The following is a 20,448-nucleotide window of genomic DNA, read 5'->3' as shown; positions in this document are numbered from 1 at the left end:
GGGAAGATGGCACCTTTCTGTATTTCCTTCTGATTTTATATATTTTTTTTAATTTTGAATTGCTTCGTAGAATGCAATAATTACATATAAATATTTATAAATCTATTGTCAATCCCCACATTTTATAATTTAATGTTTCATCAAAAAATAAAGAAAAGATTAATAATTTACGAAAGCTGCAAATACTTTCCTTTATTAGTTTTGTTATTCACAACAAAGCTGCTATGTCATCAAGGAAAAGTATTATTACATGCCTGGGAATAGAAATTAAGACCCAAAAAGAATTTGCTGAGTAAGTACTGAAAAAGTACTGTTATGGAAAATTTTTTATTAAGTTATGTATTGGAAAGAAGTTATGGCATTATTAAAGATTATTCAAGTGATTTTATGCTTATATCAATTGATCATTGTCTTTAATATTCAGAATAATGCTCAGATCCATACAATGGTTTCAGCCTCCATTGTTTTTAATGATGGTAGCATTTTGGTTTGCAAATACATATAAGGAAAATGTCTCCTTTCAAAATTCTGTTATGTTCCTTCCCTTCAGCACACACATAAAATACAAGAAACAACTGTCTGAATGCATACTTTTATTTCATAACATCTATATTCTACAAACCAATTCCACACACACTTCTTAAATTTCCTTCTTTTATGTTTCATATACAGTTGTCAATGGTTACTTTAATTAAATCTCTTAATAAACTCATGGTGGGATAAATAAGTTACACACTGATACAAATATAATAGTTTTAAAATACAGTCAATTAGTTAAACAAGAAAAACACTACAAACGACTTACAAGAAAAATATTACAGAGAACAGCATACTTAAAATACAAAGTACTTGGACATTGGTAGGTATAGTTTATTAAGATTTAGATAAAAGGTATAGAATATTCAATAAAATCACTATTCAAAACTTTTAAAAATAAAAATAATATTTCTACAATGCACATGATATTTTCAGAAGTTAGGCAGAATGGCCAAAGCGCAGAAAAAATCTCGAAGGAAAGGGGCAATTCTCATTAATAATAGAAATAATTTTAACCATGTAATGAAGAAAGTGCAGTTTCACCCAGCATCAAAATGTAATAAAACTTAAAAACTTTACATTACACAAATCAATAGTCTCTTAATAATAGTTATTACTTTTCCACACAATGATCCATACTAGAATACTTACTCCTATTTCATAGCAATAATGTTTTGAAACATGTATTGTGTAGATCCCTCCAAACAATTTAAATTTTACATTTAAACAAGATACTATTATCCTGCAATAATGATACAACCCCATACTTAACAATAATGATACAACCTCAAATTTAGAACCTCAACTCTTTTTAAAATACATATATGATTTGTACTGAAGAATCTGACATATATTTCATGAATTTTAAACAATCAAACTTCCTATTATATGACACTCAAGTACAAACCAGTGTTTTTTTACCAGTGTACTTAAACAGGAGTCTCCTACTTTGAGAATCTTGGGATTCCAAGAACTGTCTATTAATGAGAAGTATCTGCTAAAACAGAGGTTCAACTATATAAATATTATTGTTTTTCACTTACACTGAAAGAAAATTTCACTTTAGAAAAAATACACACTGCTCAAAACAATTAGGGGATATTGAGAGTTTGGTATGAAATAACCAACTGACAAATTTTTGAACAAAAAATGAGATAGAAGAGGTCTTCTGTTGGAGAAGATTAAAAACAACTGATATGCATTGAATGTTTTGTAATAGTGAATACAATGCAGCAAGATGACTTAGCTGAACCAGTAGCCTCGAGGGCCATCAGTTGTTTAGAGGCAAGTCAAATGCAATCCATTGTAGTGGAAACACTAAAAGTTTCTTAGGGGTGTCACTTCCAGACTATGAAATCGATTTTTGGAAGCTGGAAATATTTGCCAAAGACCAGGACAACACCGTGTGCCTACAACACAAAATGAGGATTGGTATAAAACATTAACAGCCAAACAAAACTGCACTTTAAATGACACTTTCAGCACCTTTAAAAAAAGGGCTATTGATACCTTAAACAGTTCAAAACTGACTCCACTTTATGGGTTTGTATGCTCGAAGATCTATGGTTTTCGTTTCAATGAGCAGGACCATCATGCTACCCACAGAAGGGGGCATAGGAGCATCTGAGACATGGACAAGATGAGTGGAACAACACTTTCTTCACAGAAAAGTACCAGTTTAATATACAACATGTGAATAGACGGATTCTCACCTGGAGAGTACCTGGTATACAGAATATTCCTGCATTTGTGCATGGAATTGTCAGATTTGGCACACGCAGAATGATGTTTGGGCCAGTATTTCTATCAATAACTGCCCTGACCTGTACATTATCAGGAATGGAGTACCAACGGCTCAAGGATATAGAGATAAGATCCTCAGACCTATTGTGGTCCTTTATGCTACAGCAATCAGAGATATTCATTATGGTGTGCCAAATCGTGCTCAACTAGTTAACAATTTCCTTTTTGATGAAGGAATCCTTTGAACGGATCGGCCATCACGCTTCCCAGATAAGAATCCAATGGAACATGTTTGGGGCAATCTAGGGAGAAGGGTTGCTATTTGCTTATGACCCTCAGAAACAATTCAGCAGTTTAAACCTCAGAAATAATTCAGCTTTTCGACAGAAGCACCCCAGTCCCTCATTGATAACTTTACTGATTACATGACAATGCTTTTGATCAGGAAAAACCATACCCTTATTGAAACAACTCAATTGTATACGAGATATTACATTTTCTGTTTGTTTGTATAATATGCATAAATTATGTATTTTTTTGTTCACCCATAACTATCATCAATAAGATATAATTATTCTTTGTTTTGCATCAAAAAGAACTTACTTCATTTGATTCTTACAGTTCATAATATTATTGAGATTATGATACCATGTTTAAAAATAGACATTTTACTTATAATAAAACAATTTTAATATTCATCAAAAAGAAGCTTTTTAGATGTAGGCATTCTTATAAACGGATGCCTAATATAACTAAATACTTTCTATAAATATGTGAATATTAATTTTTTAAGTGCAATAACATTTTAACACAAACACAATTTTTAATCAATCCATGAAAGGAAATTCAGCATTTATTATTTTTCGGACATGAAATGTTTATAAATCACTTCTAACCAAATAATTTACTTAAAATGTGCTACAAAACTTACAAGAGAAAATATTAAAATACATGAAAATAATAATAACTGGAATCATATATGGTTATAAAATAAGATTTATATATCAGGATAAATATGTAGATTTTAAATAAAACTTAATGATTCAAAACTTCTATATTTCACATTAAAATCAACCCTGCATTGCATCAGGTCTACAATGAGCTACTCCTGCATAATAATACACCAGAATTGAATGCACTGAATTTTTGCAAAGTGAATTCCTATATATAGGCTTAGACTATTATTAAATCATTATTTACTTCACTAGTTCACTAACTTACTATTTTACTAACTTAGTGAACTATTTATTCTAATTATTATGCTTCTTATTTTGTCATTTTTCAGAAGATTCAAGAGGTACCATATTTTATTTATGAATAACTATAATTTCAACAGGGTTGCCATTCAAAGAGGAGAATAAAATTCCCCAACTTTTCCAGGTGTTTTTTCAAAAATTCCAGTTTGTCTGCATAGTGCCCTTTGGCTGTGCTGAGAGAAATTAATTATAACTTGAAAACAAAAATTTGCAAATTACATATGACATACCCCAAAGCAAAACACTTGAAAACACAAAAATTTGCAAATTACATATGACATACCACAAAGCATTATTATTATAACTATAATAGGAGCTATTTTTTCCACTAAAGTTTGAGATTAGAATCTGCCCAATCTGGATTTAAAAAAAAAGTCTTTTTGTGGAGACATTTTGCAGCTAAATGAAAGATTCATTTATTTTATATTTATTTAGCAGCATACATAAGCAAAAAATATGTGCAATAAATTTCGTGATAGCATGTCATCATACTGCTAGAATTAGAGTCAGGATTATGCCAGAGAAAATTGGCTCAAATTTGAAAGTATTATTAACTAACAAATAAATAAATTTAGAGGGAAAAGCCACATTAAATAATACGAATAACATTAAAATAAAGTTAATTACTTAAAAGTTGAATTACAATAATCGGCAATATTTTGACGAATATAGTTTTATTAATTTTTTTTTATTTTACTACAAAATGACATATAAGGCACCTATTAGAAAGAAAAAAGGAAGTTTAAAATATTTTGCAATAAAATCCTAGTTATATGCTATGACCTTGGCACGATTTTGAAAATTGTCGCCAACACCAAAATGACCCGTTTATGGCTCACCATAATGTTGCCAAATCCCGTGCATACCGTATACAGGATTAAACCGATTTTGTTTTATACAATAATGGGAAGGTATTTTCTTTAGTTCAACATGCAATGTACATACATAAGATTACTGTCTCAAAAATTTAAAAAAAAAAAAAAAATGCTCATTGATTAATAAAAATTTTATTTCATACTCAGTTACAACACAAGTAGTTACAATGAATATAAAATATTTAGGCACGGTATCGCGAGAGTCCAGCCGCCCACATACCTTTACGTGCTGCACCCCCACTAGGAACGGTTTTGTCAATTCTCGAGGTTACTGCCAACCTGCTTTGCCTTTTTTAAAGACAATCTGATTGGAACTGCGAAAATTGGTTCCACCAGCTGCCTGAATAATACTCATGAGATACACAATTCACCAAGAAAGTGATCGCTTCGTAGGCACAAACCTCGTTTTTGGGGGTATTGCCATATGAAATTCCCAGACTTTTCTGTTCAGTTTTCGAATTCCTTGACTTTACGGTTTCCAGGCAGCGGGGCAACCCTGTTTGAAGTTAATTGCAAGCACCACAGAATTATAAATTCAGGCCTTTTATTATATGTAGAATACTAAAGGTCAATGCAATACAGCTTTTGCGTGTTTGCACCAAATTATGCAAGATATAATTTTATTTCAGTTTATTGATAAGTAAGGTATTTAACTGCATGGTGTTGTTAGTAAGTGATGCTAAAAATTGATAGATGCAATGGTCAAGTGTGGATGAACTCAAGATTCATTTCAATGTTTAACTTCCAACTTCCTTGACCTTTTGCTCAGTTGGTCTTAAGTACAACTTCTGAACTGTGCAGTACAAAGATTAGTACAATGAAAAATATGAAATTTATACTAGTTTTACATCTTTTTCACATATCAGATTTGGTACTGTCCGATTTTTGGTTGTTCTCAAAACAACAAGAAATTAAGTCAGCCTTTTTTAACTGAAGTTACAATTACTGTGCAGAAACTGCGCACATAACTACAAACTTTTCTCCATTAATGGAACAGGAAAATGTATATTTTGAAAAATGTATGACATACTACATAGCATTAAGTCAAAAAAAAAAAAAAAAAAAAAGCGATATTTAAAATAACTAAGTTTTCATAATTCTATGCAGAACTCATTTTCTTACCACCATAAATGTATTTTTATACATTTTGGGACAGTACTCATCAATCTCTCTCATATGTTAATTATGAAATAAAGGCTTAATTTTTGTATTTCTTTAAAACAAAGTTTATAAACTGTAACGCCTCCTTGTTTATACTATGTTAGCATAATATTCAAGTGCTCTGTGTGCTTTACAAACTGATTACTTTCATTAATAACAGAAATATTTTTAATTCTGAAACAAGCGATAATTATTTTTTAAATAATTCTCATTAAAAATTAACATTCAGCTTATATATATATATTATCTATAAAGACTTTCCAATATAACTGAATAAACATGTGTGTATAACATATTAATTTATTAATTATTGATTTTAAGAAATTATGGCATACAATGGGTTCTATTTATAGAAAAAATCAGAAAATAACCATTACCAGTAGTTAAATATATAATAGAAATTCAGTATATTAATAATATACAAAATCCTTATGATAAAAGAGCATTTAATAACATAATAATTTTGCTACAAATATTCACATAAAGCTTTCAAACTTCATCCGAGACTTCTACATTTGGATGCTTCGTTATATTCTTAGAGTACATTTAACAGTAACCAATGTCACCCATGTGATACATAATTCGTCAGGAAATAACTATAATAGTCAACATGGAAATTTAACGAATACTATGCAACATAGTTTAAAAAAATTGCAAAAAGAGTTCTTACAAACATCAGTTTTATAATTACAGTGATGATGAGGATGCAGTTTTTAACAGGATGAGAATTTCTGCAAGGTGGCGACATCAAAAAGCTTATTTACACTAGACAAGAATAAAACTTGATGTCCTACTTGCCATGCTTTGATACATCACATACTGAGAAAACTAATGTACTCAGCAAAACTATAAATTATTAAAAAAACATTGTATTAATACACATCATATACATGGAAAATAAAGAATTTAAAAGGAAAATTTTTACATATTAAAAAAATTTCTATCCAAAAATCAAGATGGCTTAATTAAAACTAGGGCATATACTTTTACAACATATAAACATGCATATTATATATCCATTTTACATTAAAATGGTTTAAGTAACAAACTAAATGTTAGCTTATTTTTAACCTAATAAACAGTGATTTGAAAATCTTCCCATATGACATGAATTTTATCTACAGCTATTAGATAAGGTTTCATTCAGAATTTCTTTCTTTTACACAATGTGTACTTTTTATTGCATCTATAATGTATTTTACATATTTAAATCATTACTTTGTATTTAAATATAACATGCAGGAAACTATTTCAACATTCAACATAGGCTTATTACTTAATGTAACATATTATATAACAAATATAGCCTTGTTACATATAAAAAAATATATCCTTGCTATATATATAACAAATGTTAAAATCTTTAATAATATAGAAGCCTTCAGCATGGCAGCCAGCCTCTAGTAAACATTATATTAATTTGGACAACATAATAAGCAGGAATCTCAAGTAACTGATATTTAATCATGCTAAACAAAGAGGAGAATGAAGATGGAAACACTAACACATAAAAAAATTGATCTCATAAAGAAACATAAGAACAAAGAAATACAGAGTAGCAGATTTTGTTAATCTTATGCCCAAAGTGTGAACATGAATTTTTGCTGGAAGAAATGAGTGCATATGATACAGTACAAAGTCCGAAAAAAATATGAAATCATGATTTATGAAATAATGAAGTATTTATAATCTAAAGGGTATCAAAATTTACCAAAAAAAAAAACCTTAATATTTATTTTTTGGTTTACCTTATTAAACATTTCTTTCAATGTAAGTCGTATAAGTTGCTTCGTTTTTTGTGCTAATACTTTATCTTTAATTCTGTAGACAGACATAATTTCTTGTTCTACATTGTTGAAGTCCTGTAGCTGTTATTTCGAGAATTTCAACTAACTGCCAATCGAAATTTTCTCGTTTTCAGTAACTTCTCTGTCACTTTCTTCACTATCGGTAGCAGTATTTTCTGGATCTAGAACCATACTACAGATTTTGCCATTCATTAATTGATTGATGATTGAGAAGCATTGCCATCATAATGAAAACCTTCTTTTATATCATCTTCATTTATTACCGCTTCTCCACATTTCTTTACAAAATCCGTTAATTGGAAAATTTCACCTTTGTTTTGCGATATCCAAAAACCTTTAAAATTAGCCGCTATCATCATTAAATTTAGCTATGTATCATGAGCTCGGCGACTAATGACAAGTTGTTACGTTAAATTTTATCTTGCTTCTATCGCACACTGAGACAATTAAGCCTGAATTGTATTAGTTATTTATTATATTTATGTCTATTTCTTGTACATGCTTAAGGCTTATCAGAGTTCTGAATAAATAAATTCCCACCATATACTTAAGACGCATTGAGGGCCAGCGCTAGATATCTTACCACCTGATGCAGTCTCTGTGGGTCCTAAATTCTGCGACTTGATGCGGCCATACGAGCCCTGGAGCTGGTCTGGGTTTATGTGAATAACAAATCAGTTATTCTTAATTCTTAAAGCCCTAAATGTAATCTTTGGGTTTATGAGTATCATCAACAAAACCTATTTTTAGCTTATGAGAAGACATTTTCAGCAAATTCCCCCCCCCCTCAAAAATTTTTAGCGCATTTAATTTAAATCTGTAATCATCACCAAGTGTAATGTCAACACAAAAGCTTGCCACACTCCTTTATTATTCAATTACTAACATAAAAAAAAATTGTTTAGGCATCGCAACATGAGTCATTACTCAATTTGTCATGTTTTGATAAACATGCGGTGATGAACGGAAAGTATAATAAATAATGATTCGCCAGGTTGATGTCAGATCAAACAGGAATATATATATATGTAGAATGTTTCGGTTTGAGATGTATGCCAAGCAGATATGCAGCAATGAAGCCAAATTACTGATCGTACAAATTTATGCTGAAATGATTGTTTCTTCAATAACAAGGTATTTTATTTAGTGTCGAGGTTAAATTAAGAATCAGGACTCTCCAGATGTTTTATTATGCGCGGAGGGGGGAATTAAATGTACATGCATAAAGCCTACAAGAAAAACGGTGGTGGTGGTTTTCTGGTCAGGAATTTAGATCATTCCGAATAGTAGACGTCCAGATTTCGGACTTTGTACTGTATTCATTATGACATTTTAGCCCATGAAACATGACTCTCACAAGCATTCATATATTCACCCCAAATCAAAACCTCTCCCACATCATTCAGGGCAGGCAGTTTTTCCACTAGCCATCATATTGAATAGGAAGAACTGATTTAGTAATTTGTTGAAATATGGTGGCTTTTCAGAATATGTTACATTATAAAAAAAGATAAGCCTTCTATTTTTTCACAGAAGACGAGCATTGCAACAATGTTTTGGGTTACTGCAAATGAAATGGCCATTGAGTAAGATCAGGTTTCTACTAGTTAGGGAAGAAAGCAAGTGCTGATGTTTATGCAACTTTTTTACATCATCATATGACATCACTGCAAGTGGGAAACGCAAACATAGTATTTTTTTTTTTCATTCACTGAACATTTAATACTAAATACTACTGGCATCAAGTCAATCACAGGAACAAAATCCATTCAGGTGCTAAAACTTTAGGAGTTAAAATTAGAAAATTCTGCAGCAGCTGCAATAAAAAAACTTCAGTAAAGCATTGGGTAGCAGAACAACTAAAAAGAAATAAACTTACAGTTAGTTCACAAAATTTTGCTCTGGAGGGTTCAAGGTTACAAAATAAATGCTGTAGTCGTTTACTTTATTAATCTGAATAAATTAATTAAAGTATTTTATAACACCAGATCCACAATAAACTATACGAGATATTGCCCAAACACATAATGCACATTTTTAGTTGCTTTACAGTACTTGGCAATAACAGCAAAAGGAAGCTCAACAAGTGGATGCCTAACAAACTCGCTCATGAAATCAAAATGCAGCATTTGGAAGAGTGCTCTTTTCTCTTTGAGAAGAAGCAAAGAATAAAGGTACATCTAATGAATTAATAAGTGCGGGCGAGAAGTGAATCATTTACCCGAATTGTACACATTTGTTGCTGTGGTTGGGTACACTCCAAAAAAGACTTCAAATACACTTCTGAACCCAAGAATGTTATTCATTGTATGCCAGTCTCCTGCTGATATTATTCATTAAGGTCGTATTACATATCCAAAACATTTTGGAAGAATAACCTTAAGCGACTCCCATTTGTGGAAAAAAAAAAAAAAAAAATAGCTATACTACTTTAAGATAACACTGAACACATATGGTAATAACCAAATAAAAAATTCTAAATTTGGAGCACAAATTGTGCCTCATTCTCCATCCTGGCTTTTTTCCCAACAAATAACTATTTTTTCTGAACAATTTTCTGCCCAAAAAAATGCATTCACATTCCAAACTGCTGCTAAATATGGCTAATACAGTTTTCAGAACTTGAGATTTGCAAATCAACAAATCAAACATTCCCAAGCTAAACACAGTTTATAATTTATAACCCTAATACTAGAATTTGCTAATAATATGTTCCTAAAATATAGCCTTGGAGATAATCATCATATCTGCATAGATTTGGGATCTTTACATAGATGATATAAAACTTGCAAAAAATAAACCATGTGCATAAAATCATAACACTGGAACAACTTTTTATATAAACATTTTTTAAATTCATAAAAACTGACAAATATGGATAATATAAACATACAAAATCACAGTTCACTCTTTATGACTTACTAACCACTTTTTGTTTTAATGAACAATGGATATGATATGAACAGCAAAAACAGTTACAGATTGGAACTGTTAACCGCAGGAAGTTTGTACTCACAGCATTCTAAACAGAACTTCTGGTAAAATCGGAAAATAGAAAAAATCCATAAAAGCCTTTTAAAGGTCAAAAACAAAGATGATGAAACACTAATTTTTTATAAAATAAAGAGGTATCAGATTCTTCGGAATTCTCCAGGAGATGGGATCTCAGCCCAATTTCATGGTAACTAACTCTCACATTTGTCGCAAGTACTCAAGTACTAATAATACGCAAGTTGCAAATACGTAAGTACCAATATGTTTACAAGCAGAGAATTTTAAGCTGACTGACAGATAAATATATAAACAAAGTTATTATAAATCATATTTAGTTCAAAATAAAAATGTAAAGTTTATTTATCTATTTAATGGTTACATTACATTTTTATGATTCAGAAATATGTATTTATTCAGCCATGTAAAAATTCCAAAATTGCACAGTGAAAAAATAGTTTTCCCCATTTTAAATAATTCCTAATATCTATAGATAACCAAAGATAAAATTCTTACCTTCCACCTATGTCCACATTCATTGCAAAACACAAAAGTTGTCATGGGTTCATCAGCACTTCTTGTTTGTACCTAAAATATTATTTAATATTCAGCCATCAATCAAGAACATCGAATGAAATAAATAAATAATAATTGAAACTCTGAGACATACTTTAAAAACTTGGGGGGGGGCTTTTACTGTTACGTGTCATATTTATAGAGCAGATCCCCCCTCACAATAACTAGAAAATCAAAAACTACATTCAAATATATGCTTACAGTCAAACTAAGAGTTAGAATTATGCTAAACCATGAGGACGAAAAAGACAGATCTTACACCTCATGCCTATAGAAGGAAACACCTGCTAGAGTCTATCGATGGCAAATGATTTGGTAGTGCAATATAATGATGGTTTAAAAACAAAAAGACTATGCTTTATATACATATTTCTAATATGAATAATATCTAAAAGGGTGTTACTTTGCTAACTGAGGAATTAAGCATGTACATATATTCCTGTATGATCATTAATGTTTTAAGAAAATACCCAAGTCCCAAAGGATAATACTAAGAGAAAAGGAAGGAAAACATAAATTATATTCCTTTTTAAATAATCAGCAAAGAAAAATAAAGAATAAAATTAAAACTCAATTTACATGAATATTTAAAAAAAAAAAAAAAAAGTTAATCAACTAAATCTTGAGGAAATTACACTAACCAATTTCAGGTGAAGAGAGGCACATAAAAATCTACCAAATAATGTTTAAAAAATTAATTTTTCTTTGCCATATTCTTTTGGTAAAAATACACCAAAATTTAAAATTCAATAAATAGCAGATGCCAAATAAGTTAACCTGAATTAAATTTAATAAAGGCATACTTTATATAAAGAGCACAGAATTAAGATCTTGTGCATGAGAAGGAAAAAATAATTTAAATTACATCATTTCTATGTCTTGAAATGCTTCTGCCTGCTACACAGAAGCAAATGGATATCTAATTTGACTGCACATATTATATTATAGATGTGCTATCTCTTGAGGAAGGGTGCACAGGAAATAATAGAATTTGAGCCAAAATTTCCATAGAAATTAAAAACCTGGATATTCAAATTCTTGGTTAGTTAAAATTATGATATAAATAAATGTTATAACAATTATAAACAACAATTAATACTTCCGTTATTAATATGACTATGTGATAACATATAATATTACCTGATTGTATGTGCAATTGCTTTTCTTGCACTTTCCGCACTTCAATAAATCAGTTTTTGTTCCACCAGTAACAGCCATTTGATGATCGTTGATTGCCTCTTTTGTAAATTTCTGCCTCAGTTTTTTCATTTCTTCACTTGCCATTTCCTTTAAATATAGAACATGAAAAATAAATTTATTCTAAATTCTACTCTCACAAAAACTAATTTAACGCTGATGGAATAATATTAAAAGTTTATATACAGAAAAGGCTACCATAAAAATTAATTATATAAAAGAAATTAGGCCTTTTACAAATATTCACGACATTACAACAGGTTATACCGGATAATCAAAGTGCACTTTGTGAAGATTCATTTATTTTGACAAATAGTTGATTTTTTGTTAAAAGAACTTTCCTTTCATTCTCCTTTTTCACTCACGATTAAAGTGGCACACCTACTTTTAGTAATACAAATAAATGTTTTTTTCTTTTTTTTAAGAAAAAGGGAGGGGTGGAAGTTTGGAAAAATTAAGAGTATTTCTGAATTACATTAGTATAAAAATCATATGTTCCTCAGGATGGTAATGGATATTCTAAACATCTAATGATGCCCTCTTAAGAGATTTGAACCAGTGCTGTTCATAAAACTTTAGCATCTAGACTAAATGTAAATTCTGACAGTCCCCCCCTTTTTTTTTTTTTTTTTTTTGTTTTGTTTTGTTTTGTTTTTTTGTTTGTTTTTTGTTTTTTAAACAAAGAAAGTAACAGCACAAAAATCTGGGAAACATATAGTAACAAATCATATTTAATTGCATGTTCTATTGAATCTTCTATTCAAATGAAATACACTAAGTTTATTATTAAAGAGATATCCATTCCATGTACAACTGCACACATTTTCCCATCCTTTATAAAAAAAAGGTTACCTATCTTTGTACTTTGAGTGCTTAATACATATGATCCACAAACTTAAAAAATTTGCCAATGCATTTTTATGCCAACTGAATTCTCCATGATTTTAAGAAGTGAGTAACAGACCAAATTTCACATATGATGAACAACTCAATTTTTAGGTGTTATAAATGCACACCAGAAAATATATGGTGGCTCCCAAAAGTGTTTGCACATTTTAAGAATTTATAGAAAAAGTGCTGGAACCCACAATGGAATTTGAATATAAAGCCCAATATTTTTACATATCATGTGATTTTGAATAAAACTAAACTTTTCAATTTTGAATACTGACTTTTTTTCTAAAATTGTAAATGTAAGGAGGCATAGATTAAACTCCACTTAATTGATTGTACAGAGAAACATTTTCGTAAAATTTCATAAATAAAAAATGTGATAAAATGCTTCAAGAAGAAATTCAGACCTAATATAAAATGAGGTTGTCCAGCAAAGAGGACTTTCAACGTGATCAGAGATTTATAGTTAAACAAGTTGTGAAAAATCTACGTTTGGGTGATGTTACGATTTATACAGAATTTACTCAAAAATTTTCTACTTCAATTTCACTTGAAACTGTTCAACGAGTACTCAGATCAACTGTTAAGTGCAAAAAATAGAAAGCTTGGACTTTTCTTCACAAAATCAATGGTATATAAGCCCAAAACATATTGTAATCATGTCTCATTTGCATATGAAAGCAAATTTAACATTTCCAGTTTTTATGGGCATATAATTGTATGGAGGGAAGAAAAAAACGATAAACTTAATCTCAAGACCTTGGTTGAAAGAGTAAAGCATGACGGTGGAGGTGTCCTTGTGCGAGGGTGCATATCACGATTAAATAATTTAGTATTTATTGATAGCATAATAAACCTCACTCTTTATTTAAATATTTTAAAAGATAATTTAAAATTATCCACCTAATATTTGAATATTGGAAACAACTTTATTTTTTATCAAGCTAACGATCCTAAGCATGCAGCCCTCAACATTCGTTCACCTTTGGTGTGTCTATAACTGTCCATAAGTATTGAAAACACCACCTTGGTCCCCATATTTACACTAAACAGAACACATTTGGAGATAATTAAAGGTTAGAGTACAAAAAAACAACTCTAAAACAAAAACCGAACTAAAAACAGTAATGATGAACGAATGGAGAGTCGCTGATGCAGATACTACAAAAAAAAAAAAAAAAAAAAAACTGGTGAACTCTATGCCCAGACATTTGAAAATGCTAGATAAATGCTACAGGATATCCTATAAAATACTAAAATATTAACTAATATGTGCAATTTCTTTAAAGCATACAAAGACTAATTCAGAAGTCAAACAACAAAAATCAGCGTTATATTTACAAAATTTTCACAGGACTAGTTTCGATGGTTTTACCGAACCACCATCTTCAGCTGCAAAACCACAAATGAACAAGATAGGAAATAATGATTAGATAAGATAAGGAAGCCTGGACAAGAATAAGCAAGTGGCGCCATCTGTTGGCAAAACCAGAACTAAAACATAACATAATAATGGTTTCACCATCAGATGGCGCCACTTGCTAATTCTTGTCCAGGCTTCCTTATCTTATCTAATCATTATTTCCTATCTTGTTCATTTGCAGTTTTGCAGCTGAAGATGGTGGTTCGGTAAAACCATCGAAACTAGTCCTGTGAAAATTTTGTAAATATAATGCTGATTTTTGTTGTTTGACTTCTGAATTAGTATTTATTCGGCATGTTATTGTGTCTTAATTATACAAAGACTTTTATGAGGCATACTTGCCAACCTATGACACTCAAAAATAAGGAGATTTTTTTAAGAAATCAAGATACTTTTCACAATGTTAAAAAGACTTTTTTAAATGATAAAAATATAGTTTATAATAAAGAATTAACTTTAAATAGTAACTAATTCTTAAATGCTAGCAACAAAATAACACCTTACACACAAAAAAAAACATTTTTATTACTTGCATCATTTAAGAAAACAAAACACACACACACACACACACACACACAAAAAAAAAAAAAAAAAAAAAAAAAAAAACCACTTTAATCAGTTCTTATACAAATGTTATAAACAGTGGCAGATTTTGCTTTCTTTTTAAGAAAGAAACTTTATAATTTTGTTCATAGTAATTGCCACATACGCCTGCTTTTGCTATTAAGTTTTTCTAATGTGTCATCACTAATATTAGATCTAAATTTAGTCCTCAGTTTCGCATCAACACTGAAAATCCTCTCACACTCTGCATTACTATGGGGAACTGTCAAGATGGCAAACATAATTCTAGCCAGTTTACTATATTTTAAAATTCCATCAACACCTTTCAGTTTTCCAATTAAACTCCACTGGGTGCCAATCTTAGTTAATTTTATAACTTCATTCAAGTTTTCTAATTGTAAACTGCTGTTATGCAGCTGTTGGAACTGTTTCAATTTTCCCTTCCTTTTAGAACTCCTTTCAAGATAATAACAAATATCAACAATGTGTTCATCCACATTTATCGGTAAAGAAGCTGCTAAATTTAAGAGCTGACAGGTGCACCTCATAATCTGCAAATCTGAATTTTTCTTTCTTAAGATGCCTGCAACACCAGCCTTCCAAGCCTACCAATAGTGGTGCATTATCGGCATCAAGTGCTAAGCAATTATCCAGACGGACTGCATTTTCTTTTAAAGTTTTAATAATTAGCTGTGCTAGATTAAAGCCTGTCAAATGTCCTTTTAAAGTGGGGACAGAAAGAAAACTGCACTCAATTTCTGAAGACTCTGGATTAAAAAAAGAAACAACAATTGGATACAGTTTTGAATCAGTATTGCTTCCATCTGTAGAGAGTATTGCTTCCATCTGTAGAGAGGCAGAACAGAGCTGTTTTAATGCAATCAATAACTGAAGATTTATTTTTCAAAACCATTTCTTTAACAATTGCACTTGAGTATTTCTTAGCAATTTCACTATCGGGAAACATTTTTCTAAATAAAGCTGCAGGGCGATCCGATGCATTCAGTGGCAGGTTATGCTCCAGTTAAAAGGCAGAGAACCGACATTCTGCATTAATAAGTTTTTGGTCCTTTATTTCAAAGAAAAATTTAATTTTTTGTTTTCTTCAAAACAACTCATGTTGTCCTTGTGTTTTTGTGTACGCACATGTTTGAGAACATTGCCCTTCCATCATGCAAAATCGAAAAATCGCAACCACAGGCATTACACATCGCAAATTTATTACATTTCCTTGAGGAAATAATGGAAGGAAAGCCAACTGCGTACGATTTTTGAAACGTACACGAGTATTTCACCTTTCTCGCAGACATAACAAAAGATGATAATTTCTAAAACTATTTCTTGAAGATGCATGTACTCACACAACTCAGGACAAAATGAATGAAATAACTAAAGAACACCCAAATAACAGCTTGCTTTGTCCTCATTGGCTAATATATGCCAGATGCGTGTCATCTGGCTAATGACACGCATCTGGCATATATTAGCCACTTTAAAAAACTTTAAACTACAAAAATACTACTACTTTAGAAAAGAAAATGTACTTTTTGGTAACCTTAATTTCTAATATTTAAAAAGTAAGAAATTATCTTCGATGCCTATTGGAGAACTGGAGAATGACATTTCTGGATACATATATGCTCTCACTCACAAAGCAGAAGTTATCTGATTCGCAAGGTTTTGCTTTAGATATAATCTAGAGAAAATTCAATTGCTTTCAGACGTCCAAAATCACTTCTTTTTTTTTTTTTTTTTTTTGTTCATATAACAAAGTATTAAGCCAAGTTCCATAAAAATCATGAGAAATTTTAAGAATAAGAAAAAGTTGGGAGAAATATATTGTAAATCGGGTTGGCGGGAGAGTGGTCGAAAATCAGGAGTCTCCCGCCTAAATCGGGAGAGTTGGTAACTCTGATGAGGTAACTCTTCTGTTACTTTTTTATTACTGATTTTAAAACAAAAAAGTTTTACTATGTTCTTAATAATTAATGTAGTTTTACTAACAGAAATTTATATATATTACTTAAAATTCTCATTCTAAAATATTAATTTTTGTTAATGATTAAAGCAATATTTCACTGAAAGTCGTAAGCATGCGAACACTATTGGGAGCCACTGTATACAATGGAAGACTACCAAAAAAAATAGCACTAATGAATTCTTAAAAGCAAATGAAGAAATTTAGCACAAAACATAGGAATAAAAATATTTACCACCAGAACTTACTTTTGGATACCTATTACGTACATACTGGATTAAAAAAAGATAGGAGAGAAAGAAAAAGTATACTTACATCAGCTGTCATTACAGCAATTTTTGCAGGTGAAATAATTCCTTTCAGAACATTCGCACGCAATCCAGGATTCTTAGTATCCTTCAAATTAGCAACTCTGCTACGAATTCTGTTTTTATACTTAGTATTTGTATCACCAAATTCTTCAAATATACGTGTTATATGTTAAAGATTATAACATAAACCGCTTAAAACATACAAAATGACCCAAAAGGAAACTCATTTTTCAGAGGTTACACTGATTATTATCCAAAATATTAACTCAAATTTAAAGTGCCTCTGGGAAGTAAAACATTAATTTAAATTACAAACATTTTATCAGACAAAACAGCAATCAATTTCGTAATGATAATTGGTAAGTTATGAATTTTTTCTTCAATAAAATGGCTGTAGAATTACAAAATTCTAGACTCTAATTAATTAATATCTGCAAGAGTTCTACTTTTAAAGCATTCAGGATGCTTCAAAGTCTGTTAGATGAATTTTTCAAGAACTTTTAAATTTAAATTTTTAAATACTTGACATTTCCTATAAATTAAATGCAGCAAGATGTTTATAGCTTCACAATATTCAATTTGCTTTGTGACATAATAGCAATTTAATCCTAAAATACATTTTGATTATAATCTAGGACTTAGAATCTTAAAAGATTTTAGTAATATAATTACTTAGAAACAGTAATTTATCTTACAGTCTGTCAAACAATTTCCAGAGTATTAGAAAATGTAGCATACCCTTAATTTTTATCTTTAATTCATTTTTAAATAAAAACTATGTAACAAATTGACTACTTTAAAAAAGAAAATGTTCTTTTTGATAACCTTAACTTCTAATATTTAAAAAGTAAGAAATTATTTTCAATGTAGACAGCCATTCAATTTACAACACTTAATTACGTCTTTCTAAGTAGCATGTTGCCAAAACATGTTCTAAGAACATCAAATTAAAAAAGATGAGTTTCAAATTTTCTACTTATATTGGTTTGTCCGGAAAAAAATGCAGGTTTCTGCAATTGTTTATCTTCCCTGTGCATTTTTAGCATCAAAAAAATTTTGAATTACATTGGTTTATATATCATTTTGAAGCTCTATTTTCGCTCTATATTTCTATAATAATTATTTTGTTCCAAAATTATTTAAAAAAATATTTACTAGATGTTTTTGATGTCTAAACGAGATTTTCGGCAAATTTACTTTCAGGAGAACGAGCTACGCCGCAGCGCAGCACAAACGGCTCGAAATGTCAACAAAGTATGGGGCGAGAAAAGTGTTAATGAATCTATAGTTCAATGGTGGTACCAAAAGTTTCAGCATTGAGAATTTGACCTGGAAGATCAAGAGCGTCGTGGACACTCTTCAGCTGTTGATGATGACGATTTGAAGACTTTAGTTGAAACAAATCCATGCACAACTGTTCGAGAGCTTGGCATAAGCAAAACAATGATTTCTGATCACTTAAATTGTATAGGAAAGTCGAAGAAGCTCAATAAGTGGGTGCCTCACAAACTGAGCGAAATTTTTTTTAAATTCACCGTTTTGAAGTGTTGTCTGCTCTTCTTCTCTGTAACAAAAACTACCCTTTTCTTGATTGAATTGTTACATGCGATGAAAAGAGGATTCTCTCTAACAGCTAGCGACATTTGGTTCAGTGGTTGGACCACGGTTAGATACCACAACATTTTCCAAATCCAAATTTCCACCAAAAGTAAATTATGGTGACTGTTTGGTGGTCTGCGGCCGGTCTCATCTGCTTCCTAAATCTGGGTGAAACGATTAAGACAGATAACTACTGTCAGCAAATCAACGAAATGCACCAAAAATTGCAACGCATGTGCTCGGCATTGGTCAACAGAAAGAGACCAGCTCTTCTCCACGACGATGCTCGGCAGCACATCGTGCAATTGACCCTACAGAAATTGAATGAAGTGGGATACGAGACACTCCCTCTTCCCCCATATTCACCTGACCTCTTGTTGACCAATTATCACTTTTTCAAACACCTTAATAACATTTTGCAGAAGAAATGCTTCAGAAACCAAGACGAGGCCAAAAATGCCTTTGACAACTTTATCGTGTCCAGAACTCCAGAATTTTATTCTACTGGCCTCATTAGCAAAAATGCATTGATTCGGCTGGTGCTTATTAATAAAACTCTTATTGAGTTGAGTTATGATACTTTAAAGATATAGGTTAGAAACCTGCATTACTTTCTGGACAACCTAATAACACCAATGAAGTTTTCACAAAATATAAACAATCTCAAACTTACATTAATCAGTAAAAGTTATTCATTAATAATATAATTTCATCCTATTTTAAGCTACTAAATAATCAGAACGCAGCATATATTAACTATAGTAGGTAAAAAAAAACAACAAAATGGTATACGTAGAATGAAAAAAGGATATAATCCTCAATTTTTGCTCCAAGATCTTCAGGATCCAGAAAATCTTCTTCAACCTCTAAAAAGAAATGACATATTTTTACAAAGATACACAATTTTTCATACTATCTTTTAAAATATAGCAGTTAGCACATACGAGTACAAAAAGTAAGCTGATTATGACTTTTAATAAATACTTGGGAAAAAAATGATATACTTTACTTTAAAAAAGGGGAGAGGGGGAAAATAATAAAATAAACATTCTCTTGGAAAAGAAAACATAATTAGTAAATATTTTTAAATATCATAGTGAAATCTGAAGAATTAAAAAAAGTTGACATTGTTATTATTATAGTTTGCAATAGAAGAATAAATTCACACACTACAATATATGAGGAATAATTATTTTCAAATTCATAAAAAGTTTTAAATTGTGTAGCTTAAATCGGACTAGTTTATTAGCCCTAAGAAGTAAGTTTACAAACATCATATTCCTAGACAGTAAGTACCGATTCTACAGATTTGGGCGCTCAGGCCGCGATGAACCTAGGAAGAAGCATGATGAATATTACAAAAGAAGAGAAGTAAGTTTTGTTTTGATTATTTCCACATTGTTACTTCTAAGAATAGTGTTCTATGATACTGTGAATTAAGATGACTACCTTAAATTCTATTCCTAGAATTTCAAACTCTTTAAAGACTGGGCCTACTAAGTCAATTAAACTTTTACATCAAACTGTGTTTGGAA

At 30.5% G+C, this 20,448-nt stretch overlaps 1 protein-coding gene across 1 annotated transcript in view; it reads right to left on the bottom strand.

Moving 5' to 3' along the window:
• Nucleotides 1-578: 578 nt before the first annotated feature.
• TfIIS (RNA polymerase II elongation factor) overlaps nt 579-20,448 on the bottom strand; it is a 44,418-nt gene continuing 24,548 nt past the window's right edge. The window contains exons 5-9 of the mRNA XM_035352910.2: nt 19,726-19,779; nt 17,319-17,473; nt 12,088-12,234; nt 10,888-10,959; nt 579-6,418 (exon numbers count right to left, since the gene is read on the bottom strand). Of these exons, the coding sequence (XP_035208801.1) occupies nt 6,410-6,418; nt 10,888-10,959; nt 12,088-12,234; nt 17,319-17,473; nt 19,726-19,779 (437 nt within the window). The 3' untranslated portion in view covers nt 579-6,409. The remainder of the gene's footprint in view (nt 6,419-10,887; nt 10,960-12,087; nt 12,235-17,318; nt 17,474-19,725; nt 19,780-20,448) is intronic.

The sequence above is a fragment of the Stegodyphus dumicola genome, chromosome 1, assembly GCF_044657685.1.
Source record: "Stegodyphus dumicola isolate Sdum_Otavi_A_Nest chromosome 1, ASM4465768v1".
Lineage (NCBI taxonomy): Eukaryota > Metazoa > Arthropoda > Arachnida > Araneae > Eresidae > Stegodyphus > Stegodyphus dumicola.
Note: the sequence above shows the minus strand (reverse complement) of the source record. Positions and strands in the feature narration are given on the sequence as shown.